The following is a 26,657-nucleotide window of genomic DNA, read 5'->3' as shown; positions in this document are numbered from 1 at the left end:
TGCCTATGCAGTGTCTCCCGGCTCGTGAACGACGATTCTTGCTCAAAACTTGGGACATTGACAAGCTGATAGCAATCTTTGAGGCTTTCCCTCACAAAGGTCTCCTCACAGACAGGTTCTGTCATAAAAACATTATTTACAACAATGGGCGTTTCTGTTTTGAACACATTAACTTAGAAGATGTTAGAGTGTCTAACGGCCCACTAACACTTACCTCCACTTTGGTCGCAAATCCAAGCGTACTCGGAAGCCTTGTCCAAGTGCCTTTGGACATCCAAGGAGTTGAGCACAGATGGGTCGCTATCACAGCCAGTATCAATTCGAGCTTGTCTAATGCACCATTCGAACTTTTTGACGTAGCTGAGAAAACGAATTGCCGTATGATAGAGAGATGGGTGAGTTGGAATTGATATTTTTTTGAAGAACCAGCGTAAAAACGGCATGACACAAGAGCAATTGACGGGACAGCAACCGTTACGTGCCCTCCTTTTCATGTTTCTCTATTGTTTTCACGCTGGTTTTTCAAGCATGCTGGGAAAACAATATCAAATCGAGCCACTCTTCCTTGAATTCTTACGGAAAACAAAAAAAATAATTTACCTGCAGGCTTTCACTAGTCCAGCTGAATTGCTCATCCGTATACTTGGCAAAACACCCATCTTGATTATCTTGTCGCAATTACCCAGTTTCATCAAGAGTGAAGCGTTGTCACAGTTATTGTCTGTGTAGACGTTTTATAGGTTTGTCAGTACCGAAACACAGGTTTATTGCATGAAGCACGTTGTTACTTACCGAAACACGTCCAGCGCAGTGACTGCAGGACAGTTCTGGTGTACAGACCAACAAGTTTCTCGGATTCCAGAGAGAGCGAGTCCTTGTCAATCGCTTTGACTTCCCTTTGCGCACACATGTCGTACTCTGCGAGTCCCCTGCAAACACACAGAAGGCGTATGTCTTATTCCAAGTTCCCCAAACACGTGGCCCACCGACCTTTCACTGGCGGCCCATGGCTAGCATATGACAGCCTTCTTCCTACATTTTTTTATGATTTCATCACTGTTCGTGGCATCGCTAAATGTTACTCGCATTGTTTTCCCGCCTATCAAGATTGATACGGCGTTGTTTGGGTAAGCTACACAGACACGATCACTGGTTTTAAGAATTTTTTTTCTTGAGGTGCGCAATGTGGTCACCATGTGCCGAAACATTAACTGTGGAACAAAATCTGTGTACTTCAGGAATACACCCTTAATGAAAACATCGTAGCGTTACATTTAATGAGAACAGGACAGAAAAGAACATGAGAAGATGGGCGCTGTCCTGGTCAGCACCCATCATGTCGTCTTCTTTTCTGTCCTGTTCTTGTCAAATGTAGCGTAACGAGATTGTAATTAACTGACCTGCTAGACCCGTACGCAAAACTTAATAATCTTGCGAAGCGGCTCTGCCTGAAGAACAAATATCTGACCATAATGTTGTGTTGCTACGGAACATTATGGTCATGACTAAAAGACACCTCCAATGGCATTAAGTCCTAATGTGTTTTGTCAAGTTCAGAGTAGACGTCCAGATTTTAGTCATTTAGCAGATCAGTATCGAAGTTTCTCGAATCAGGACGCCTAATTTCCTTGAGGGATGACCCATATATGACATATTCCAAAGGCCTTCTTTCTAATGGCATTATGGCAAACGTTTGTCCAATCACTACCCCCCCCCCCCTCTCTACCCACTACTTATTTTACTGAACCAGCCCCTTGCGGGGTAAAATTTCATCACTGTGACCTGGTAGCTGATCTGAGTGAGATCCGCGTCTTATTCCGCCAAGTTCGCTAGCGCCAACTTCGTGTGCAATTTCCTGCTTTAAAATATTTTCATGTGAACATTTCAAAAGCTTTAAGAACGCTTCGGCATTTGTTGATTAAGCAAACAAAGCTCGATTTAGCCATTTTGAGGCACCCTCTATCCTGGAAGATTAGTTAACAACCTTCTCACTCAACTTTCTGAACTTGTTTTTTTTTTTTTTTTGCACATATGCACACTGCATCTCTTCGGTCGTACCTAGAACTAACCGGAGCCAAACTAAAAAAAAGCCAGTATGGCGTAGAGCATACGTAAACATAAAGCTCGTTTATTCTTCGCGCTTTTTTTCAATTGCAGACTTTGTCCTGTAATTCGTGCCGTTCTTTTATATTCATATGTGATTCTTTTGCTCCTATTCTCCTGAAGTTGATTTCTTACATTGCTTTTATCTCAAGGTTGTTTTGAACTTAAATTTAGTGCGATTAGCTGTCTTTTTGCTGTGTGGTTTTATACATGCAAAGGATTTGATCCAACATTTCTACCCACATTTCTACCTCAGTCATTTGACTTTGAGAGCCTTTAGAACAGTGAGAAATGACCCGCTGAAACTATCCAACATGATCGCTCGAAGTGCTTGCCTCTGAATAAGTCAGTGCATTTTTGTTAGCGCTTCCTGCCATTGGTGTTGTATTTTAGTCACGACTATCATGTCCCGTAACAACACAACATTGTGCGCAGATATTTGTTTTACAAACAGAGCCACTTTGGAAGATTATTTCGTTAGGTTTCGCGTACGGGACTAGCAGGTCAGTCAAGCCTGTTATTGGAAGCTGTTCGACTCGAGGGCCGCCTCACATTCACGATTTTCTCTTTTCAGAGTGAACTGTGTATGGCACCATACTATGTATGCCCTTTTGTGTGGATCTATTAAGCAGATGCAATCATGCCACGAGCAGCGCCGAGTCTGAGTTGCATGACCCCTTCGGGCAATGGGGACATAAAACGTTCATTACACCAGCTTTACTGGCCCATCATCGCTGCCATCCCAGGTACTATTTTTAAGAAAACAGAGTTTAATGGAGTCGTGAACTAACGGAAATACAACGGAAATCTCTGACAAGGTAGCACGCGGAAAAGTATGTTTCGGGAAAATAATAACTCTATAGTGTAATGTTCGCCTTAAAAAGAAAATAAAAAGCTTCAGTGCCCTGAATACGTCCCAGCTGGGGCAGTAACGAAATCACTGTCAGCGATCAGATAGGTGACGGAAGCATAAAAATAGACCATATGGTCATTTTAGCCTCAGCTTCTCGATATCGCAGAAAAAATCTCGACATTGCATCACTCCTCGCTAAATTGGCGGCGCAAGAGAGATAAAAACCTGGCGATTGTATCACTGTCGTAGTACAAGACGAGCGAAAGAGGTGGTGAAGTGAGAAGGTGAAAACGTAGAAGGAACGATTTCTGCTTTTATAACGTATGTGCCACGAGTTGCAAAAATATGCATTTTGTCCTTAAGCCTCGGCCTATTGAAACCTTGAAAGCCTTCGACCGTATATATATATATATATATATATATATATATATATATATATATACTAAAAACTGAGAATCCATCTGACAGTCCTGGCTCTTTTTTAAAGCTTTCGTTTTTCAATAAAATTTAGTTACAAGCTTGCGTTCATCTTATCCACTTTTTTTCGTATTTCATCATAAGGATCGTGAACAAGCGCACGCATTTCAAGTATAGAAAAACATAATTATTTTATCTCGAATCCAAAATTTTCTCTTCGATCTTTTACGATCAAGCTGTTTAGGCCGATAAGGCGCTTCAGTCATCGTCCGAGCTATTGACGGAGCTATAGCATACGATATAATTACAACATTACTCTTGTCTTGCTGATGCGCCTTATACCCCATGTGCCTCTACTTTTTATATTTAGCAAAGCGACCTTGTCCGGCTGACCCCGCTTTTTTCCTGAAGATAAACTGTTATGTCTGACCGGAACGTCTCCTGACAAAGAAGTGAAAAAATCTAAATGGCGCATTGCAAAAATATCTGTCCAGAAAGAGAAAAAAAACATTGAGTCATTATATTTACACAAGTGGACCGCTTATTGCTTGCGTTTTGTATGGGGTGCTTATCTGCTTCTTCCTTAAATCATATGGCGGCACAAAATAGCGCTTCATTTATTAAAGGAAAGAAGTAGTACAGTGGTTTCCCTTGCGTCTTACGCCATGCGGTACAGGGTGTTCTGCTGGTGCCGCTTTCTGCTATATGACATGACGCGCCTTCAAATTTCGTCAAGTATCTATTACGGGATGTTCACGTAATTCAACGACCGCCCTTCTCGCAAGTCCGCGCACTCGGTTTCCTTTTGAGGGCCCTGAAAAATTGGTATACCATTATTGTGGCACCATGCAATTTTTAAGTGCTTTTAAGTTTGTAATCGAAATTTAACAAGGATTTGTTAACTCTTTGCCGGTTTGCATATATCTTGACACGATGGTATAAAATAGGCTGTGGTAAATTGATCCCCCCGAAACCTAGCAGTGGTAAATTTGTCCAATATATTCGACAATTGAAGACAGCGTGCAATGGCTCTCGAAGTGCTTGCCTCTTCCTTAGAAGCACGTTTGCGGCTTCTACTGAGACCCTCGTTTCGTTTTAGAGAACATGGTCAAAGTAGCTGTTCTCGCCTTTCCTGAATCGCTGGAAATGGCTGGACTGAGCGCAAGTGATTTTATGACTGCTGCCTAAGAATTAGGTGGAAATATACACGTCTTTAAATATGTCTAAGTGTACTTGAGCATTCATTTGTGTTCGTAAGACCTCAAAAACACAAAAAACACATATTACAGCAACAAAAAGCGTAGTAGTTTCTTTCGTGAGCTGCGTATTTCACAACGTTTTATATATTGGACATTCGGCAGCAATTATAACAGAAACTCGACAGTACGCTAATGTGCTTTATCAGCGCTATGCAGAAAATGGGATGTTTTTTGCTGCAGTCACCTTATAAAATTGAAAGCATATAATATTTTTGCCATCATAACTGTCATTATTATTATTATTATTATTATTATTATTATTATTATTAGTAGTAGTAGTAGTAGTAGTAGTAGTAGTAGTAGTAGTAGTAGTATTGAATAAGTAAATAATAAAGGCGTGACCAGCAGGAAAAACTGAGGGAGGTCCTCAGTTTTGGGGGATTACCACATTCCTGCGGCAGAGGCCATAGTAAATAAATCGTTGCATATTCTAAGCAACGCCTTCTATATTTTATCAATGCCAGCCAGATGCACCCAATCCAGTCGTTCCCCATTCTCTCCTCTAGCCCTTCCCCGCCCTCATCAATCACCTAGCCTTCGAGAGTGCTTTGCGGTCATGGTGAAGAGAACCCATCATGCAGTGCCTCATGACGGAAATCATACAAAGTAATTTTTTTGTTCCGTTGTGTACTGATCCGTGGGGCGGCGTGTCGAATTCCTCGTGTTCACTATGTTCGCGGTCACGCTGGCTCCGTAAAAGATACGGTGTTTTGAGATAGCGTGTCGCCATTCGTGGTGCTGTGCGGGCAACCAATGGCGAAGCGTCACTGCAACGCAACTAGATGCGCTGCGCCGGGATGAGGCGGTGGCGTTGCTTCGAGCCACAAAAAAGGAGCATGAACGAACAAATCTGACAGACGTATGGTATAGGAGTAGGAATCAAGTCTATCGCATCTACGGTGGAAAGCACTTGGATGCACATTGATTGATTAATTGATATGTGGGGTTTAACGCCCTAAAACTACCATATGATTATTACGAATATGAGAGACGCCATAGTGGAAGGCTCCGGAAATTTCAACCACCTGGGGTTCTTTAACGTGCAATTAATCTGAGCCCACGGTCCTACATAATTTTCGCCTCCATCAAAAATACAGTCGCCACAGTCGGGATCGGATCCCGCGACCTGGGAGTGAGCAGCAGAGTACCTTTGCCACTAGACCCCCGCGGTGGGGCATGGAAGCACGTGTGACATAAGCAGCGCGACCCCTCATATAGCGCCTCATCACGACCACTCCCTGAACTAAGGCGAACCGACGGCTCCCGTTGATAGGCGCGCACTCACAATGGCATTGAAGGAAACAAATAAGGCGTTGTTCAATGTGACAACAGCAGTGACTCACACTGGTACCAACCCAAAAAGCGAGCGGCACTGCCTCTCAGGAAGGGAACTTCACGTGTATTCAAGTGAAAGCGAAACCAGTTGTTTACTCAACTCGCCATTAGAGAACCCCCCTGTAATGCATGCTTGCTGTATAATGGAGGTTTGCCGCATAAAAACTATTCAGGACAGAAGAAGCATATCCTAACAACACAAACGCTGACTACCCAACAAAAGCGCACACTGCGGCGGAAAAGAAATATAGACACAAAAACTTATCTGCGCAAAAACTTATCTCTTCTACTTATGTCTGCACGCCTACCTTCTTTTATCGCGAATCCTTAGCGACTAGCTAGACTTTCTGTCGATTAGGACGCATCAGCATGCCCCAATACTGCGCTTTTGTAACTTGTTTTTTTTTCTTGCACAGCATCCTTCCAAACGAGAACATGTTTCACAAGGTTGCAGAGAAGTGAGCGAAGAACACACTAACTCACCAGCAGGCTTTTCGAACGACGTCCTTGTTACCCGAGTCCAGGAAAGGAGTGACCTTTTTACCGAGTATAGTGAGGCACTTTCTCAATCCGGACAAAGCGTCAGTGCGACTTGTGGCATGTTTTTCTGCGGTAGTAGAGAAAACAGCAATGCGTTGCAGAGGACATAATTGTCGGCGCAAAATCGCAGTAAATATAAGAAAAAGAAACGTGCATTATTGCAATGGATTTTTTTTTGTGTGTATCTCGTAACCATCCCGTTCAAGCACTTCCGCACACTTACCGTAGACTTCAATTGCCCTGCAGCTGCTGTTGACAGATCCAACCAAGTTAGCGGCCAAGGACCGAACTTCGTCGTACTGGAACAACGTCATCTGCGACCCGCATCGCCCTTCCACAATTGCACGCACACAGTCTTCGTAGGAATTCAGGAGCCTAGTGAAGGAAAAGCATCGTGTCATCCACAGTCGAGACTCAGGTTACGATGGTGTTGTTCTGTGAACACAAGAAACTGTCCACGAATTCCAGAGACTGCGCTAATGTTTCTTGGTCACCAAGAACAAGGTTTTAACATAGCTTATAAATGTCACTATTCCATAATAAAGAATATTCTAGCCATAGATCAGCGGGATAGCGTTCAAGTAGTATTCGAAATGTGGAGACGTGGAAGAGTAAAAAACTTACGAAGCAGAAAATTGAATGAAAACGCTCGCGACCGTCGATAATCGTTAAAATAGCTTTGTCATGATGCGCCAATACTCACATGCATTCTTGAACTCTCTCGCCGGAATCCAAGTGTTGTGGAGAAAACGTCAAGTTTCTTAGTCTCAGATCACCAGAGCTGGAATTCTCCGAGTTGTCCCGTTGGAAAGCTTCACGTTTAAATGCCCCGTAACATCGAAGCACGTCGTCAACCAACGCTTTTGTAGTGCAACTCGACTCTGTCGGGGAACACGAAGGGGGGAGGGGGGAATACGGCGTATACGTCAGGAACAGCATTTCCTCGAAGGGCAACCATTGCATAATGCTGATATAACTATTCCGAATATTATGTTGAACGTATGAATTGATCATTGTGTTCTATCGTGTGTAACGATGAAGTGCACGACCATTCATTCTCTTCGCCTTGTTCTACTTTTATTCCTCACCTCCGTATAGCACCAATTTGACTGTCATAGAAATGACGAAAGAGTAATTGCTCAGCAGGCTATCTTTCTCGTTGTCTTTGCAGTCTCTCGCTACCATTGAGCTCTCCTCCGGCTTCCTCCGGCTATCATATTTTCAGCAATATAAGATTTTTTGCCCTAACAATCTTCGTAAAAGTCAGCTGCCGACCAATCGCGCTGCTGAACATAATGGCGAATGTCTTTATTGCATCGACCGAAAGCAGACGCGCATCTCTCGCAGCATTGATTGATTTGTGGGGTTTAACGTCCCAAAACCACGATATGATTATGAGAGACGCCGTAGTGGAGGGCTCCGGAAATTTTGACCACCTGGGGTTCTTTAACGTGCACCCAAATCTGAGTACACGGGCCTACAACATTTCCGCCTCCATCGGAAATGCAGCCGCCACAGCCGGGATTTGATCCCGCGACCTGCGGGTCAGCAGCCGAGTACCTTAGCTACTAGACCACTGTGGCGGGGCCATCTCTCGCAGCAGAAATCACGTGAACTGATTTGGAGTGTTGTTGCGTGGTTGTTAGTATATACTGAACTTTCACAAAACAACCCCAAAGGTAGGACATGGATATGACGTCACCACAAACTCAACCGTTTAGCCGATGCTGGTGCCTAGGCAAATTCTCGAACAACACACATTTCTTCATTATCTTCACATGATTGCACCAGACTCTAAAGTTTAATCAGACAGCAACGAAAAATCACAGTGGTATTGTTAAACACGGTTAAACGCATTTCGCTAAACGCAAAATCGTGTTTGAAGAAAGTTCTATTTTGTTCGCAGGCTTAAAGGCCAACTCCGGAGATTTTTTTACCATGTCAGAATAATGGTGCTTTTATGTTTCTGAGACACTGTTGTCACGCGCCTGATATCTAAAATGTTCGACAAATTCAAGAAAAAAAATTAATTACCGAAAAACCAATATACCCAAACCAAAACCCAACTGAGTGCTCTTCTACGTGTGACGTAATCATTTGCTCGACGCTGGTCGCAACCTGCCCGATTGCGCATAATGCCCGCCAGATGGCACTACCTGTTCCCACCGTCCTCGGCAATCGGCTAACACGCTTACGCTGTCATGGTGAATAAATAGCGAATCGTGTGTGACTCACAACGCAACACCACTTGCCACCTATCGCACAGCCCCAACATGGAAAAGGAAATTGCACCCTCAACCAAGAAGCACTGGCCAAACCCACACAATCCATAGCAGACAAGTAAACATTGCAGTGGCAGGCACATTATTTCCGTCACTTCCGCCAGGCGAAACTGAACGTCACAGTCACAATGTTGTCATTAATTCTGGCAAGTGAGGTGGGCGTTTTGAGGCAAGCTCATTTGAAAAGAATCTGCGAAACTCTCAAGCCTGCAATTTGGTATCAATGGCGCAAACGTGCAAATGAACGTACCCAGTGAATTTCATTGAGTTCCACTGACCTCGAAAAATCGCCGGAGTTGGCCTTTAAGAAGCGCCGCAGAAATAGCACAAGCAGCTGACCCTAAATTCATAGACTAATGAACGAACATTTGCGAATAGCCTGCGCTAAGCAAGCGTTAGTTGCGGTCGCCCTGTTTCCGTCTCTTAACGGGGACCCAAAATCGGGTAACGTATGACGCGCGCTCAGAGGCGGCAAATGCTAACGCAGAGCTTTGCACACACTGTTTTAAAAATTACTAACATCATAGCAGGCACGTTTCCAAGTACTATCTTCTCGACAGCGAACAATCTTCACCTGATTCAGCGATGAACGTTACCTAATCTCAACACCACGATCTGTCGCACCAATGCGGTATTCCGCGTAACAGGTAACAGGTACTCAGAGTTTGCCAACAATAAAGAGCAGCAGCACCGACTAGTAAACCCAATTTCTTTTTTTTTTCTTCTTCTTTAGGAGAGACCACACCTTCCTTGCAAACAGTTTGCCACGTTTCATTACAACAGACTCATATAAAACTACCAGAACAAATCAGAATAACATTAACGTACCTGTGAAAACTCTCACGGGAAAGAAGCACGCAAAGACGATAAGAACCAACGATACAAATTGCAACAGAAGGCCTAAGAGAGCCCACCACCTTGCTGCACGTATCAACCTGCCAGGAAAAGACAGATCAACAACTCTGTTAGGTCTGAAAACACGGACTTGCATCATAAGGAATGTCATGTGTACTTACATGACTCATCGACAGCTGACGTGGCTTTTCCTGTCAGCGCTCAGCAGGCAGTTCGCGGCACCGAACGTCACGAACAGGCCTGGTTCCAGAAGCCACGCGCCGGGCTCGAGCACGCGGTCGTTCTTCTTCTTCTTCAGCTTTCACTGATCGAGGTTCCACTTCCACGTGCTGCAGAAACAAATTGGCAAAGACAAGGAACACTCGACGAAAATAGATGCAGACATGTAATAACAACATAAAACAAAAAGGAAGTGATATGTGCAGTAAAAAAAAAAAGAAGCGCATGCTATTATAATGCCAAGAGGTACATATGCACAGATGGTGCCGTTTTTGATAAATTTGTGTCAAAAAAACAGCTTTTAAAATTTATGATGATGATACCTAGAGTTTTACGACCCAAAACAACGATATAATCTTGAGAGAGGTCGTATTGGAGGACTCCGCAAATTTCGATCATCTGGTGTTCTTTAACGTGCATTGAGGTAACACAGTACACGAGCCTCCATGATTTCGCCTCCATTGAAATGCGACCGCTGTGGCCTGGATCAAATCCGCGAAACTCGGGTAAGCAGCCGATAACCTTAACCACTGATCCACAATGGCGGACAGATTAAAAATCAACAGAAAAATTATTTGCTTGCTATGAGTACCAGGCCACTGTTGTCTCTATATAGTAATAATATGTGGTGTTTTACAACCCCAAAACAACAAGATGATTATGAGAGACACCGTATTAGAGGGATCTGAAAATTTCGATCGCCTGGTTTTCTTTCATGTGTACTGACAGCGCACAGTACAGTGGTTTCTATCAAAATGAAACGGCACATTCATCCTCAAGTGGACCGGGAATCGTTGTACCCTGATGTGGATTACGCGACGGAGTTTTTCACGAAATGATTTCAACAAATGATCAATGTTACGAATTTTAGTATTTTTTACCTGCAATATTTATAGAAAAAAGAGGGTAAGTGTCCTTCGGCAAACAGAGGTCGCCCGCACCAGCTTACGCTGCGGCATACTTCCCAGATGACTACTGACATTGAGTTGTCTCATGATGTCCCCTCAACGAGAGTAAAAATTGGGGGACCCTTAAACTACGCCAATAAGAGTTCAACGTGATAGCGATATCTTGTTCCTATAGTGCGTACTGATTTCAAAATGTCCTGTGTCAGTGAAGCTTTCGCATACGCCTGCTTTCGGTGTAATGGGTAGCGTGCTTTAAACCGAGACAATTGTGCGCGTGGAATCTTTTCCAGCTTCGTTAAAACCCACTACGTGGTCTCAAGGGAACAAGCGCAGAAACGTGTGTACCCTTTGAATTGGGTGGCCCGCTTTGAACCGTCAAGTCATGCTAATCATGATAATCTGACGCTCGATCGCAATGTGCGCTTGTATTATGCATTATTACTGCCCCGCTGCGGTGGTCTAGTGGCTAAGGTACTATAGGCTGCTGACCTGCAGGTCGCGGACTCGTATCCCGGCTGCGACGGCTGCATTTTCTATGGAGACGAAAATGCTCTAGGCCCGTGTGCTCAGATTTGGGTGCACGTTAAAGAACCCCAGGTGGTCGAAATTTCCGGAGCCCTCCACTACGGCGTCTCTCATAATCATATAGTGGTTTTGAGACGTTAAACTCCACATATCGATCAATCAATCAATTAACATAAAACATCATTAGTACTTTGTTTTTGTTGTTTTTATAAAGATAATAGTTAGCAGTATTGAAGTGCTCCTTGAAATTTCGTGCTACGATTTCTTGGCCAATCCCTCATAGTGGATATGTGCCTTAGTATAGAGGAAAAAACACCTAACATCAACCATGAACGCTGTCGCACTCTTTACCTTCGAAAGCATAATGAGCCAGCAGCCATCATCTGAAAGCGGTTCCCACACAAATACGTGTATGATGAATGTCACCAAAAAAAAAGCAATCTCTATGGCAGCGCCCCAAACCTACGAGCCATTGTTGCAAGCAATAAGGAGTTTTCATAGTTGCAAAAAGAAATATCGGGTTTTGGAAATACAAGCTCCTCGGCAGATGAAAAATTACGAAACACCATTTGCTGTTGCTGTCGTTGGCAATATTTTTACGGTTGTCTTCAATATGGCTTGAAGTACGAGCATCGCCGTATACCTCAGTTCGGCTCGCGAGCGAGACATCGCCTCTGAAGTGAAAAACGAAGACCCAACGAGCGCGCGTACGGTGCACGAGCTGCCCGTGTCAGATTGCTGGCCGTTGGTGCAGACGTCACGCGCGCTCGCTCTTGGAACGCTCGGAGCCCGTCGGTCGGCCTCTGGTCCCGCTCGTTCTGACAGGCCGAGACTCTTTCAGCTTCGCCCTTTCAGGACAGGTGAGCCACCCTTCGCGACCTCTCGCCCTGCGGGCAGCGTGTGACCCCGTCACTGTTTTTAGTGCTATCTGAGCAGCTTAAGAGTTAGGCCTAGCTAGTAGTTGCTTCGTTAGTCATTAGGGCGTAGGCGAAATCGGTTTTCCTTGTATCTTCGTCTATTCTTTCAGCAGCTGGAACAATTACTGTAAAGAATCTCTCCCGACAGCCACCTCAGACGTATTCTCAGAAGTGGCGTTTATCGTACGCCGTTAGTCCTATCTTCGTAACCCGCTGCAATCATTAATAGCTTGGCCCGAGTTAGCCGAGACACGCTTCATAAATATAACTGAGACTAACGAAGGTGAGTTCAGCCGATTCGTGTAACGCGTATTGCAAACAACAAGCAGCGAGCGATGTTATCTGCTGCCAAGAGAAGGGAAACGAGCTTAATTATTGGTGTGGCGAGAAAAGAAAATTCATGGTATAACTGTCGTTCAAGTGCATAAATTCGTGTGCTTGAACGACAGTTATACAGTTACAAGAGCCTGACTCAAGACAGGAAGAATTTGAATGATCAGGGAGTGGTATTTGTCTCGCGCTGAACAACGGAGTGCGATGGCGATGACACATGCAGTGCTGAATCTTTGCTTAAGGGCCATAAACCACAAAAGAGGAATGTTAAAATAATACTAGAAGCGTACTCTTGCTTCATCTTTTTTTTTGTTCGTGCAGGCTAAGGCACGTGCAGCACGTGCATACACCGGAACCAGGCCGTTGCTTCGAAGTGGTTCCAACGGGCAGCGCACCATGCGGTTTGTCTGCGCTCTCCTGCTAGCCTTGGCGGTCGCCACAGGCAGCGCAAGATGTGCCCTCCTTGAAGACAAGCGGGTGGACGCACTTGGAGTCGAAGAAAAGACCAAGCCAGGAAGTGACGGTGAGTCGGATTCGTTCATGATGTGGCGCACCCGCGATAACGCCACAGTAAAATATCTTGAAGCACATCGCTCACACAAGTGCATGTACTTGTATCAACAGCTCGGACGCAGGCTACTGGCTGTTTATTGTTTCTTCAACTTCCGTGCGTTATGGCCTTCAATAGGCAATGCGACACTGAGCCAACCCGGCGCCTAAGAAAACTTGGCGTTATAGCCATTCCAATGTTTGCTGAGAATTAATGGTGGCAATTAGAATTGTCACACCAGGCCCCCATAACGTCGTTGCCCGACGGGCAGAAACTGTTGTACGGTCATGGCGGCAATGCTCAAAAAACCGCTTTTCTCACCGATAGCGCGTGCGCTGAACCCTTTTTACGTACCTTTGCAATTACTTTCGTATACCACCTCTGCACACGTGCTGCAAATGGCATTTGCGTTTCCTTTTAGGGGCAAAGCTCCTTATGGTATGAGGCAGTTCATCCCTCCGGCGTAGCCATCACACCATATCCACAGACAGACACGGACGGACGGATGGACGATTCATCCTACTCATCATCGTTCATTCTGTGGATATGCTGTGATTTTTTTAATATTATGTTTCTGACACATTCCTATTTGCCCCGCCGTGGTGGTCTAGTGGCTGAGCTACTCGGCTGCTGACCCGCAGGTCGCCGGGATCGAATCCCAGCTGCGGCGGCTGCATTTTCGATGAAGGCGAAAATGCTGTAGGCCTGCGTGCTCAGATTTGGGTGCACGTTAAAGAACCCGAGATGTTCAAAATTTCCGGAGCTTTCCCCTACGGCGTCTCTCATAATCATATGGTGGCTTTTGGACGTTAAACCCCACATGTCAATCAATCAAAATTCCTATTCTGCTCAATATTTCTTAAGTTGACTTTCAGGACGCTTATCATGCTCCCGGGTATGTGTGTGTGAGGGGGGGGGGGGAGTTGGTGCTCTAAGTGGTTCACGTGCGGTTTGTCTGCGCTCTCCTGCTAGCCATGGCGGTCGCCACAGGCAGCGCAAGATGTGCCCTCCTGGAAGACAAGCGGGTGGACACACCCGCTTGTCAGCGTGGCGTAAAAAGGGCGCGCCAAGGCAACCGGCACTTTTAAGCTCGACCTGCGGCCAACATGTATGCAGACTAGCAATCTAAGGCTGTCATTTGTGCGATAACGTGGCTGCGCTAGCTCTCGAGCCACTCGTTAGCCGCAGTGAGCGATAGGTATGCTATTATAATGCAAATACAGCGGCAGCACATGTCACCTGTCGGTCACCTCACACTATATGACGTCGTCTTGAGATCTAAAAGGCACAGGTTTCTGAAATGAAAAGAGAAATAACGAAAAAGATCGCATCTTTGTTATAATCGTTACCGCGGCTCTTCCCACAAATCCACTTAACAAAAACTTAATTTTCGCTCTCGCTGTTTTCGCTGGCTTCACGGACAAGGGAAGGAAGTAATGCAGGTCTTAGTGCCAGAACCTTAATATGATTGAGGCCCGCTGCAGTGGGACCTTCCGAGTAAATGTGGCCACCTGCAGGTTCCTTAACGTTCAATTATAGTCCACAGGCCTGCATGATCTTGCTTCACGCGTATCGCTGAAGGAGCATGATTATTTGCGTTGTTGCATACCACGCCACCGACACGGTGGGAACGCGCTTCGTAAGAGTTATTTTTTGAAAGTGTGGCAATGAATGAAATTTTCAGCATTATCGTTTTAGATACCTTAAGTGTAAATGTCTCTCATAATCATATGGTAGTTTTAAGACGTTAAACCCCACATATCATCATCATCATCAGCCTGGCTACGTCCACTGCGGGACAAAGGCCTCTCCCATGTTCCGCCAGTTAACCCGGTCCTGTGCTTGCTGCTACGAATTTATACCCGCAAACTTCTTAATTTCATCTGCCCACCTAACCTTCTGTCTCCCCCTAACCCGCTTCCCTTCTTTGGGAATCCAGTTAGTTACCCTTAATGACCAGCGGTTATCCTGTCTACGCGCTACATGCCCGGCCCATGTCCATTTCCTCTTCTTTATTTCAACTATGATATCCTTAACCCCCGTTTGTCCCCTAATCCACTCCGCTCTCTTCTTGTCTCTCAAGGTTACACCTACCATTTTTCTTTCCATTGCTCGCTGCATCGTCCTCAATTTAAGCTGAACCCTCTTGTGAGTCTCCAGGTTTCTGCTCCGTAGCTAAGTACCGGCAAGATACAGCTGTTATATACCTTCCTCTTAAGAGATAATGGCAATCTACCTGTCATAATTTGAGAGTGCTTGCCGAATGTGCTCCACCCCATTCTTATTCTTCTAGTTACTTCAATCTCGTGGTTAGGCTCCGCGGTTATTACCTGTCGTAAGTAGACATAGTCTTTTACAACTTCAAGTGCACTATTACCTATCTCGAAGCGCTGTTCCTTTCCGAGGTTGTTGTACATTACTTTCGTTTTCTGCAGATTAATTTTAAGACCCACCTTTCTGCTCTCCCTGTGTAACTCCGTAATCATGAGTTGCAATTCGTCCCCTGAGTTACTCAGCAATGCAATGTCATCGGCGAAGCGCAGGTTACTAAGGTATTCTCCATTAACTCTTATGCCTAACTGTTCCCATTCTAGGATTCTGAAAACCTCCTGTAAGCACGCGGTAAATAGCATTGGGGAGATTGTGTCCCCCTGCCTTACACCCTTCTGGATTGGTATTCTGTTGCTTTCTTTATGAAGCACTATGGTAGCAGTTGATCCCCTGTAGATTTCTTCCAGAATGTTTATATATACTTCATCTACGCCCTGATTCCACAGTGTCTGCATGGCGGCTGATATTTCTACTGAGTCAAACGCCTTCTCGTAATCTATGAAGGCCATGTATAGTGGTTGGTTATACTCTGAGCATTTCTCTATTACCTGATTGATAGTATTAATGTGGTCAATTGTTGAGTAGCCTGTTCGAAATCCTGCTTGTTCCTTTGGTTGATTGAATTCTAATGTTTTCTTTACTCTGTTAGCAATTACCTTTGTAAATAGCTTGTACACTACAGAGAGCAAGCTGATCGGCCTGTAATTCTTCAAGTCCTTGTCATCTCCTTTCTTATGTATTAAGATGATGTTAGCGTTCTTCCAAGACTCTGGTACCCTTCCCGTCAGGAGACACCTCGTAAACAGGGTGGCTAGTTTTTCTAACACAATCTGTTCTCCATCTTTCAGCAGATCTGATGTTACCTGATCCTCACCAGCAGCTTTGCCTCTTTGCATGCTCTCCAAAGCTTTTCTGACTTCTTCTATCATTACTGGTGGGGTGTCGTCTGGGTTACTGCTAGTTCTTATAGTATTAAGGTCGTGGTTGTCTCGGCTACTGTACAGATCTTTGTAAAACTCCTCCACTATTTTAACTATTCTATCCATATTGGTAGTTATTTTGCCTTCTTTGTCCCTTAGTGCATACATCCTACTTTTGCCTATCCCAAGTTTCCTCTTCACTGCTTTGAAGCTTCCTCCGTTTTTCAGAGCGTGTTCAATTCTCTCCATGTTATACCTTCTTACATCGCATACTTTACGCCTATCGATCAACTTTGAAAGCTCTGCCAGTTCTATTTTTTCTGTTGTACTTGACACTTTCATGCTTTGACGCTTCTTAATTAGGTTCTTCGTTTCCTGGGAAAGCTTGCCAGTGTCCTGTCTAACTACCCTGCCTCCAACTTCCACTGCACACTCCGTAATGATACTCGTCAGATTAGCATTCATTGTATCTACGCTAAGGTTGGTTTCCTCACTAAGAGCCGAGTACCTGTTCTGCAGCGACACTCTGAATTCCTGTACTTTCCCTCCCAGTGCTAGCTGATTGATTGGCTTCTTGCGTATCAGTTTCTGTCGTTCCTTTTTCAAGTCTAGGTGAATTCGAGACCATACCATTCTATGGTCACTGCATCGTACCTTGCCAACCACTTCCACATCCTGCACGATTCCTGGGTGTGCGGTCATTATAAAGTCTATTTCATTCTTATTTTCGCCATTAGAGCTCCTCCATGTCCACTTGCGGTTTTCTCGTTTTCGGTAGAAGGTATTCAAAATCCGCAAATTATTGCGTTCTGCGAATTCTACTAGTAGCTCTCCTCTGGCGTTTCTAGTGCCGATGCCATAATCTCCTACTGCCTGGTCTCCAGCCTGCTTCTTCCCTACCTTTGCATTAAAGTCGCCCATCACTATAGTATAGTGTGTTTTTACCTTACTCATTGCCAATTCCACGTCTTCATAGAAGCTTTCAACTGAAGCGTCATCATGGCTGGATGTAGGCGCGTAAGCCTGTACTACCTTCATCTTGTATCTTTTATTCAGTTTAATTACAATACCTACCACCCTTTCATTAATGCTATAATATTCCTCTATATTGCCAGCTATGTTTCTGTGAATTAGGAACCCCACTCCCAGTTCTCTTCTGTCTGCCAAGCCCCGATAGCAAAGGACGTGCCCATTCTGTAGCACTGTATAGGCCTCATCTGTCCTCCTAACCTCACTGAGCCCTATTATATCCCATTTAACACCCTCTAGCTCTTCGAATAGTACAGCTAGACTTCCCTCACTAGATAAGGTTTTAGCGTTAAACGTTGCCAAGTTCAGGTTCCAATGGCGGCCTGTAGTCCAGAGATTCTTAGCACCCTCTGCTGCGTTGCAGATCTGACCGCCGCCGTAGTCGGTTGCTTCGCAGCTGCTGAGGACTGAGGGCCGTGAGTTATTTGGCGTATCCATGTGGGAGGTAGTGGCCAGATACTGCACCAGGGTGGCCAATCCTTCTCTGGTGAGGGAGTGCGTTCCCGGCGGTGGTTACCGGTGAGGCCGCACCTCAGGCCTCTTATTAAACCCCACATATCAATCAAGTGTAAATATCATAGAGCTCAGCTTTAATGAGCTGATCTTTAATGAGCTTTAATAATCTTTCTATTCGGGCAAGTCACTGCTGACGGACAATAACTGTATATTCACGTTTCATTAGAAATGACAGCTCGGAACTATTCACGGGTAGAGCATTCAGTGGCCTGTTGAAACGTTTGCGGAAGACACGCGTTTGCAATGTCATGCCATGCCATGTAACAATCGTGAATTGGGTGTGGCACTGCTTATTGCTACAAATAAACTCTAACCTGTTTCGTCCTTGTTCGCGAACTCTTCACTTTAGCACGAATCCAGAAAGGACAATTATGCAGGCTACAGCTTTTAACTGTAATGTGCACTATATATTCATAACATGTCCGTGTTCTTCCTTTCTCAACAGCAAGTGATCACCCAGAAAAGCCAGGCCCCAGTGACTGCGACAAAAACAAGTTTCGGGAAGGCATCAATAACTGTGAAAACGGGTTGAAGCCCCTAGAAAAATATCTCTCAGAGAAGAAGAACGACGACTCTTGCAAGTAAGAATGAATATTTTTCTCTTATAAAAGGCATTATACTATATAAGGCATTATATATTATATTATACTATATTATATTGCATTGTAATCTATTATATTATATAAGGCAATATATTATATAAGGCAAGATGTAGGCGTTTATATATGGGCTCCAAAGTTGCACCTGGATTGAAAATAAGGACAGCATACACTGCTTCAGGTTTAACTTCAGCGACCAAGAGTGCGATGCAGGATGACCTGAGCTTCTCGGTCAGACGAGTTTGCTCCGAGATTACTCAGCGGCGGCCATGGCATGAAGCCAGTTGCAGAGCGCGTGATATCAGCGTTGATAAAAATGGCTACAGAAACGCGCGGGGTGGTGGAAGCGCATGTGGACATTTGCGACCGTTATCAAAGAAACACTGCGTAAGAACACGTCAGCGCCACCACTCAGTAAACATTTTGACGGAGCAGGGACGTCAGCGTGATTGTCGCGTTATCTTTTTGCCAACTCAACAAGCGCCTCCCACAGGCGTATTCGCGGGCGTACGTCTTCCTTCGGGCAGGTTCTTTCGTTCCACCTGCAGCATGAAAATTTCCACTCTCGAAGGCAGCAAGGATGCACACGCAGCACTGTCGTGCTCCTCGTTTCGCTTCTATGAATTATTGGAGATATATATGAGAACAGGTGGCCACCAGGGGCGCTCGCATCATGGTGGCAACGCGGCTGTGATTTGATTCGTCGTGAGCGCTGTGAAATTTAATGCGAGACATCGTAGGCGCGGGTCAATATCCTTTTTACTTCTTCGTGCGTGTGTGCATAGTCTGCACGATAACTCTGATAGATTAATCGTACCACTGGACGGAGTACTGCTCCTCGGCACGAGCAGACGTGGCGGGAGTACCCGATCTTCACCGCGGGCGTCCGTAAATCAAACTGCTTGACGCGTGAGCTAGGATACAAACTCGTTTATTTTGAGAAGGACCGAGTTCAACTCGTGACTGTGATGTTGCTGGTGGGACGGTCAAACGTTTGATGCAGTGAACGGTAAGCGGCAGCTTCTTTGCATATAAGATGATTTGGTGAGCTTACACTACTTGTGCAAGGCTGGAGACATAGAGGAGCTTGTGATAACCTAGATTCTTGCAGCCTTTTAAGTTGGTTATCTACTCTTGTGCGTGGTTGGCTTCGAAGTGAAGACGGTATCAGCTCTGTCTTAATTTTGTACTATTTGACTGAGGCTTAGCGACCATTACACTTAGCTGTCTTGTCTTCATAGATAAGACTGCAATGAAAAGGCAATTACCTCGGGCGCAATCAGCAATGCCATAATCAGAATGGAGCTCTTAAACGTACTCATGATTAGCAAAATACTAATTGTATTGATATTAGTAAGGGCAAATCAGTATGGTTTTATTAGCGTACTCAAAATTAACGTCACGTTAATTAGCATAGTTTAGTTAGCTCATCACCTAGCATGCTTTAGTTGACCCGGCTCTATAGCTTTACATGGCTTCATCAGCACGGTCTTCTTAAAATGTGGAGTAACAACCTCGGCCCTACCATTTCTTGGTTATAGCATGTCCTAGCCTAACTAATCAAGTATACCATTCTTCTAAATAGCTAATTATCCAGCCGCACGTGCTCGGGTGCTAGCAGCCGATGACAACAAAGACGATGTGCACCAGCCGAGCAGCGCGCTAGAATGTACAGGTTGACCATGATGATTAACACGTGGCCTCGGGTTTCGCTGCAATCGCGATGTTGTAAGACGCTCGGCCAGTACTGATCTCGGAGGCCACCATGCTGACTGTTCTAAGGCAGACTTAGTGCAGGCATTAAAAACTTAAAAATATATTCAAATACCCCGTGCCTCTAAAAATAACATCAAGAAAAGTTTCTGACAATTTTATTCCATGGGTGACCTTCTGCACGCAGTGGAACGACAAACAAATGAAACACGATGCCTCTGGTTTGGTAACACCGCCCTCCCTATATATAGTCGACCGGCCTTGACGCGATGACTGGTTTCATCGTAACCAATGAAACGCAGCGCTCTCAGATGTGGATTTGACTTTTTCGTACTGTTAGCTCGTTCATAAGGGGCTGTCGCCAGAGTTCGGGAATATCCAAACTCTGATTATCGGCCGAGTTTAGCAAAACTTGGCCGATCCTGCATAGCGTCCCAATACCGCCCAATACTGCTCTTATTTAGGGTTTACGCTTCCGTCTGTGTGCTCTTTCGTTTGTATATGAAACAGTTATTACTAATGTAACATTCGTATAGTTTAGTACGTCCTGAAATTTTTTATTGTGTTGTCATTTTTTTTTCCAGGCTTCTCAAGATCTACCTATCCTGCATCGAAGACTTCCAACTCTTCCTGTCTTGTGAAAATGACCCTGCCTCAAAGAAGGAACTGGCCAAAGCAACCAGCATTATCGTCAAAAACCGACTGAACTGTACAGAATGTAGGTGAACGCTTCTTAACGCAGCAGCTACGCATACTACAAAAGGTCTCCTCTTCCCTTCCAGTGACGTTCTTGACGGCGAATATGACGACCAAGATTCCCCCACAAAATGCAGCTGGTTCTGCTGGTTCTACTGCTCCTGTCAACCATACCACGACGGCTGCAACCAAAAGTATTCCAGAAATAGCATTTCGCATTGTTTGCTAAGACTAGCAATTACCTTGTAAAGCCGGGGGGGGGGGCGGAAAGAGCTATAAATATTTTTTCGGATATTTCGCGCAGCCCCTTTGGTGACCAAAAAGTGCAGCGAGCGGAAATTGATGCGCCGCATGGTTGATTGTCTGAAGACTATGAAAGGTAACTTGGAGCCCTTGCTGGACAGCAAGAAAACCAACCAGAAGCTGATTTGCGCGTAAGCACCTCATTCATTCTTAACATATACAATTACCAGCTGTCAGGCGGCAACGCTAAGATGATTTTATGTTTCAAAGGCAAACCGAGAACTTCAAGTCATGCGTTAACCTCGCCCTCGCCCACACGGACTGCAACTCGGACGAAGAAGTACTGGACCAGACGACGCACTTCATCGTGCACGTTCTCTACGAACACCGCTGGGCTTGCAAAAGCATTCAGAGTAAGACGAGTGTCTCGTGCAGTACCAACGCCGGCCCCCAGTGAGTGCACGTCCTAAGGTTCCCTTTCTTCTCCTCGCAGCCAGCGACAAGAAGTGCGAAGAGCGTTCGTTGGTGCTCAAGCTGAACCAATGCGTCCGCCTCCTCAACAAAACTGTCGAGCCTATTCTAGAAGATAAGGATAACAAGCTGAACATCTGCAGGTTAATTACGTGCTTGCGACACCTTCAGGTGGGCGTCTTTTCAACCCTGCTCTCTCATTGCAGGGCGAGCGACACATTCCTGCTTTGCGTTAACGAGGCAGTCTCCGAAACAGCTTGCCGCGAGGACTCGGAAGTCATGTTTCACGTGTCCCACTTCGCGGAGAAAATTCTGCGCCACCACAAGTGGTCCTGCGACCAAAACGGAGCTCCCTCCAACCGGCCCAGGCTTGAAAGTAAGTCTGCACTCTAGAATGGTCCCGACTTGCCACGTATACAACTCCCTTGAAAGTTACACGTTCACTTTTTGGAGAGTCGTTTTTTCTACGACTCTTTGAAGAGAAAATACAAGCGAGCGTTAACGTTTGGCTCTAAAGAGAGTTGTGTGTGCCATGTCAGCACTTGCCAAAATAATAATGATCAATAACAGGTAATTGTTGTTAGTGTATGATAGCCTGAACTCTGTAAAAATTCTAGCGCATTACCTGTGTGACATGAACTGCATTTCATCATGCACCCAGATCTTCGCCAAAAGATGGATTTCCAGGGATCTGGTAACCTTACAGGTAAAAAGAATGTCGGAATGACCCGTATAACTAGTCCTGGCCTTTTGTTTAGAGGTTTTAAGCCATTCTCTTGAATTAGCAGCAGTGCGGCCGCTGAATGGAATGGGGCCAACAGGGCTGGTACCGGCAGACAACATGTGCAACTTCGAAACTGTCCGGGCGGCCGTGGACACGTGCCAGCAATCTGCGTACGACCAGATCAAAAAGAAGGGCATCTCTCAGCCGAAACACCTCTGCATGTAAGTGATTTTAAAGAGATTCGTCCTTGCGCCAATAAACGCCATATGTCATCTTCTTAAGGCATTTTTAAAGCGTCACTGCGTTCTCTCTTATGTTTCCCTCTTTCAACCTTTACATCCTATATTTACGTAGATGAGAAAGTACTCTATAGTTTGTGAGATATCAAAGTCGACAAAAGTCATATAACCGCATTGTATAGTTTGGTGTGCAAAGGGCATTATTACGCAGCCTAAATTAATAATTATTCGCTAGTTTATGAGAATAGTTAACGACTGTAGACGTTAAATTGAACTACCAGTTTTGAATTTTTCAGTGACACGAAATTTCTTTATTATGACGTAAAGTACAGGGTGCAGTTGTACTTAAAGGCAGTGTCTAATGGGCAGTAGTAAAGTTTCGTTTTGAGAAATTTTAGTAACAGTCACCAAAGTTAGCCTTCGCGGTGTTTCCTGGTCTACAACGCTTTGCAACTCTCTAATGGCGCACTGGAGTGATAGCCGCGGTACCTGAAACGTAGCGTGACATTGTTGCATAGTTATTTCAACTATGTATTCTGTACTGCAGGGAACTACGCATCTTCAAGGATTGTTCCATAGAAGCGACGAAGAAGAACGGCTGCGCCAGTGACAAGAATGCTGAGACGTACGTGTATGACCGCGTCAAGGATTCCTTCTATAAGTACCTCACCGACTGCCGCCCACTCTGGTCCGCTGCTGTGCCTGTTTCGACGAGCACCTTGGCCCTCTCCCTTGTCGTTCTCATGGTGCTCGTGCAGCAGCGCGAGTAAGCTTCCCGCGCCCGGAGACCAAAGCAAGCAGGGGGAACTATGGGCTCGCACCGCGAAGTGTCTCTGTGATACCCAGCTGCTTGAGAGTGGTTTTTTGACGCAATAAAGGTCTGAAAGGCAAACTGGCAGTGAAAAAGCGTACATACGGCAAGCGTGCAGGAAGACGTACAAAAAAGGTGGGAATTTGCTTATTCCCAGCAGATGCGCAGCGCATGTACGCTGCGGCTTATGTCGCTATGACATAAGCCGTTATGTCATTACTTTGGTCCTGTATTATTTGGATGCGGCATCCGACATTTGTGAAAGGGAAAAATAATAGGGCACGAAGCCTGCAGCCGAATTCGGCTACAAGGGATCATGCGCTTTCTAAGCCTTTCTATAAGTTTATAATACTCTCAGAAATTCTACTGTTAAGTATGAACGGAAGTTACTTCACTGAATAAAAAAATAACCTATACATAGCCCTTTTGGCATACGAAGTGGAGTTTCAAGTGGTTTAAAAGAGCATAAGTTATTAAGGGGTTGTGCGCTCTTTGTACCTTTCGACCTTTTATCCACCTTTACATAGTGAATTACTCCCGTTTTTTTATCAATTAGCGACTACTATACCAAAATAATAAAATCTGAGGACCCTTAAGCTTCGCCTTTCAGTGTTGATCTCGATAGCAATATCATGTCCCTTGTGCGTACTTCAGCTAGCTAGCGTATACTTTTAATTGTATGAAGTTATTGACAAGTGTAGGTTGTGGATTACACAATACAATCGATAAATTTTAAAGTAATATCTTGCGTAAGTGAAGCTTTCACACACAACTGCGCATTCTGTGTAATGGATAGCATGTTTTAAACACCAGGCAATTATGGATGTGAAATCTTTTCGGACTTGCTATACACCCTGTATACGTGATCTTGAGGGAATACGCGCAATAACGTGTGCGCCTTTTGTAATTGGTAGCCGTCTTTAAACCACGAAGTCGTTATGATAATCACATGTTCTGATGTCTGATGGCAATGTACGCTTGTAGCGTGCAATATTACAGTGAAACTACATGTTGTATTGGGAAGCCTGTATTCAGGACGCGTGTGTTTGTAAAGCATGAACGTTGTTTTCACAGCATTTACAAGCAGAGGATGTTATTTTCAATGTGTCTCCAAATAGACACGAGGCTATGTGATAAAACACGTGATTGCTGGGCAAATGGCTTGGGTTTGATCCTCGCTCGGACCCGGATATTTCTATAAATTAATTTTATTTGCATCTTTCTTACTTTTTTGGTCACGGATAAGGTTATTTTTCACTCACAACCACTGATGCCACGCTGACACCTACGCCAACGCCGACATGTCTGCGAAATGAGCTCTTTAGTGCTATCACGTTAAAAGTCGAAGCCTTCAAGAACCTAGAAAATATACTGTTAAGCGTGAGTTCCCCTGACGACGTCATTAAAGTGTGTTTTCAAAAGCTTGTTTCGATTCCTACTGTACCCTGGCGACAACACGGTATCACCTTCCCATCACGTGCTAGCGCAAAATATTGTGACGTTTGCACTTCCGCTACACACCGCGTTGGTGGTGCACTAGCGGTCATTTTGAAATTTTTAACAACGCACAAGAGGTCAATATGGAAGTTTAGGTACCTGATGTCGTCACAAATAGCAAGACTGTGCGTGTGGGGATAGTGAAGTTGATTAACAACTAAGAGATATCAATTATACATAATCTATCCCTACATTTTGAATATTTGATAACGGCGACCACCACTCTTATTCCCAACACCTACCCTTGGTCGAAGCGCATGATTGAGAGGAGCGCTATGCTGAGACGCAGAAGTCGAGTACGCCTAATCTTTTCACTGCAGCGCATATTTTTACGCTATAGTAAAATGAGCCGAATGCCGTCTGCGGCCCAACCTCACAGAGGCAGAAATGAACTCACCCTGGCCACCGTCGTCTATGGCGTCCACCTCCAAGCCCTCCCAAAGACTTCTAGCGCCTTGGGGAGAGCAGGTAGTTATAAAGTTATAAAGTTATAAAGTTATAAAGTTATAAAGGAGGGCAGGAAGTTACAAACAAGGTAGTTATAAAGTGGGAAAATGAGGTTTCCAAGCCCACAGAGGTAAAACGAAGGCTTAGGCAGGGGTGTCCTCTGTAACCCTTGTTATTCATGATGTACCTACAAGTATTAGAGGCCAAATTAGAGGGAAGTGGACTTGGCTTCAACCTCTCTTTCATCAAACAAGGAAAACTCATTGAACAGGCACTACCAGCATTGATGTACGCAGATGATATAGTGCTAATGGCCGACAACAAGGAAGATTTGCAGAGATATGTGGATGCCTGCGGTAATGAGTGAGATAAGTTAGATTTAAGATTCAGTAAAGAAAATCAGCAGTCATTATCTTTAATTATAATTGAGGTAGTGAACTTAGGATACAGGAGATCACGCTAGAGATACTAGCATCAAGATAAAATTTGAGAAGTGATTGAGAGAAATGGGGGAGGAGCGTTGGGTTAGGAAGGTTTTCAGCTACTTGTACATAAGGAATGCCGATAGAAAATGGAGGAAGCGAGCCAGGAAATTGACGGGTGAATACTTAGAAAAGAGCAGGGGGCCAAATCAAAAAGAACTATCGCTTAAGAGGAAGGTGAAAGAAATAGAGACCGACATGTGGAGAATCGACATGATGGAGATGTCCGGACCAGAAATCTATCAACCTTTTAAGCAGGAAATTGCCAATGAAAGGGTCTATAATAATACTCGGGGTAGTTCTCTACTGTTTGAGGCCAGGACAGGAGTATTGCGAACCAAGACATATCGGGCCAAATACGAAGGGGTAGACACGGTATGCAGTGCGTGTGGAGAGGAGGAGGAAACTGCCGAACACTTGATATTGTTCTGTAAAGGGCTTCACCCGAGAATTCAGGATGATGGCGCAGAGTTTTTCAAAGCACTGGGGTTTAGGAACAGAGAGGGCAAAATCAACTTTAAGCGGGTAGAATTAACTAGGAGGGTATTTGATTGGTGGCTAAAGTCAAGGCACGAGTGAAAATTAAACCCTTCACTGCAAAGCACCAGTCCACAGCCTCACTATGTAAAGAAAAAAAATAAAACTTGGTTTTTGTTTACTAAGTATTACGGCTTGGTGGCGTTAGCCACCACCCGATCTAAAGGGTACAGCCATATCAATCCATCCATCCATCCAACGTAGAGTTACTCTTAATGCTTATTCAGTAACTCTAGCAGTATGTGATCACTAGATGGCGTGGACGTGTGTTGTGTGTGTTCTTGTTTTATCGGTGTTTTATAGAAA

At 44.8% G+C, this 26,657-nt stretch overlaps 1 protein-coding gene across 1 annotated transcript; it reads left to right on the top strand.

Moving 5' to 3' along the window:
• The first annotated feature begins 11,997 nt into the window (after positions 1–11,997).
• LOC119176807 (uncharacterized) lies at positions 11,998–23,469 on the top strand. The gene is made up of 12 exons (XM_075881280.1): positions 11,998–12,156; positions 12,868–13,069; positions 18,338–18,473; positions 20,789–20,922; positions 20,987–21,094; positions 21,205–21,334; positions 21,414–21,556; positions 21,637–21,757; positions 21,821–21,990; positions 22,276–22,320; positions 22,403–22,559; positions 23,125–23,469. Exons 2-12 carry the CDS (start codon positions 12,943–12,945, stop codon positions 23,345–23,347), a joined length of 1,494 nt encoding a protein of 497 aa, XP_075737395.1. The 5' UTR covers positions 11,998–12,156; positions 12,868–12,942; the 3' UTR covers positions 23,348–23,469.
• The last annotated feature ends 3,188 nt before the right edge of the window (positions 23,470–26,657 follow it).

This window comes from Rhipicephalus microplus, chromosome X (assembly GCF_043290135.1).
Source record: "Rhipicephalus microplus isolate Deutch F79 chromosome X, USDA_Rmic, whole genome shotgun sequence".
Lineage (NCBI taxonomy): Eukaryota > Metazoa > Arthropoda > Arachnida > Ixodida > Ixodidae > Rhipicephalus > Rhipicephalus microplus.
The sequence above is the reverse complement of the archived record's forward strand: the minus strand, read 5'-3'. Positions and strand labels throughout refer to the sequence as shown.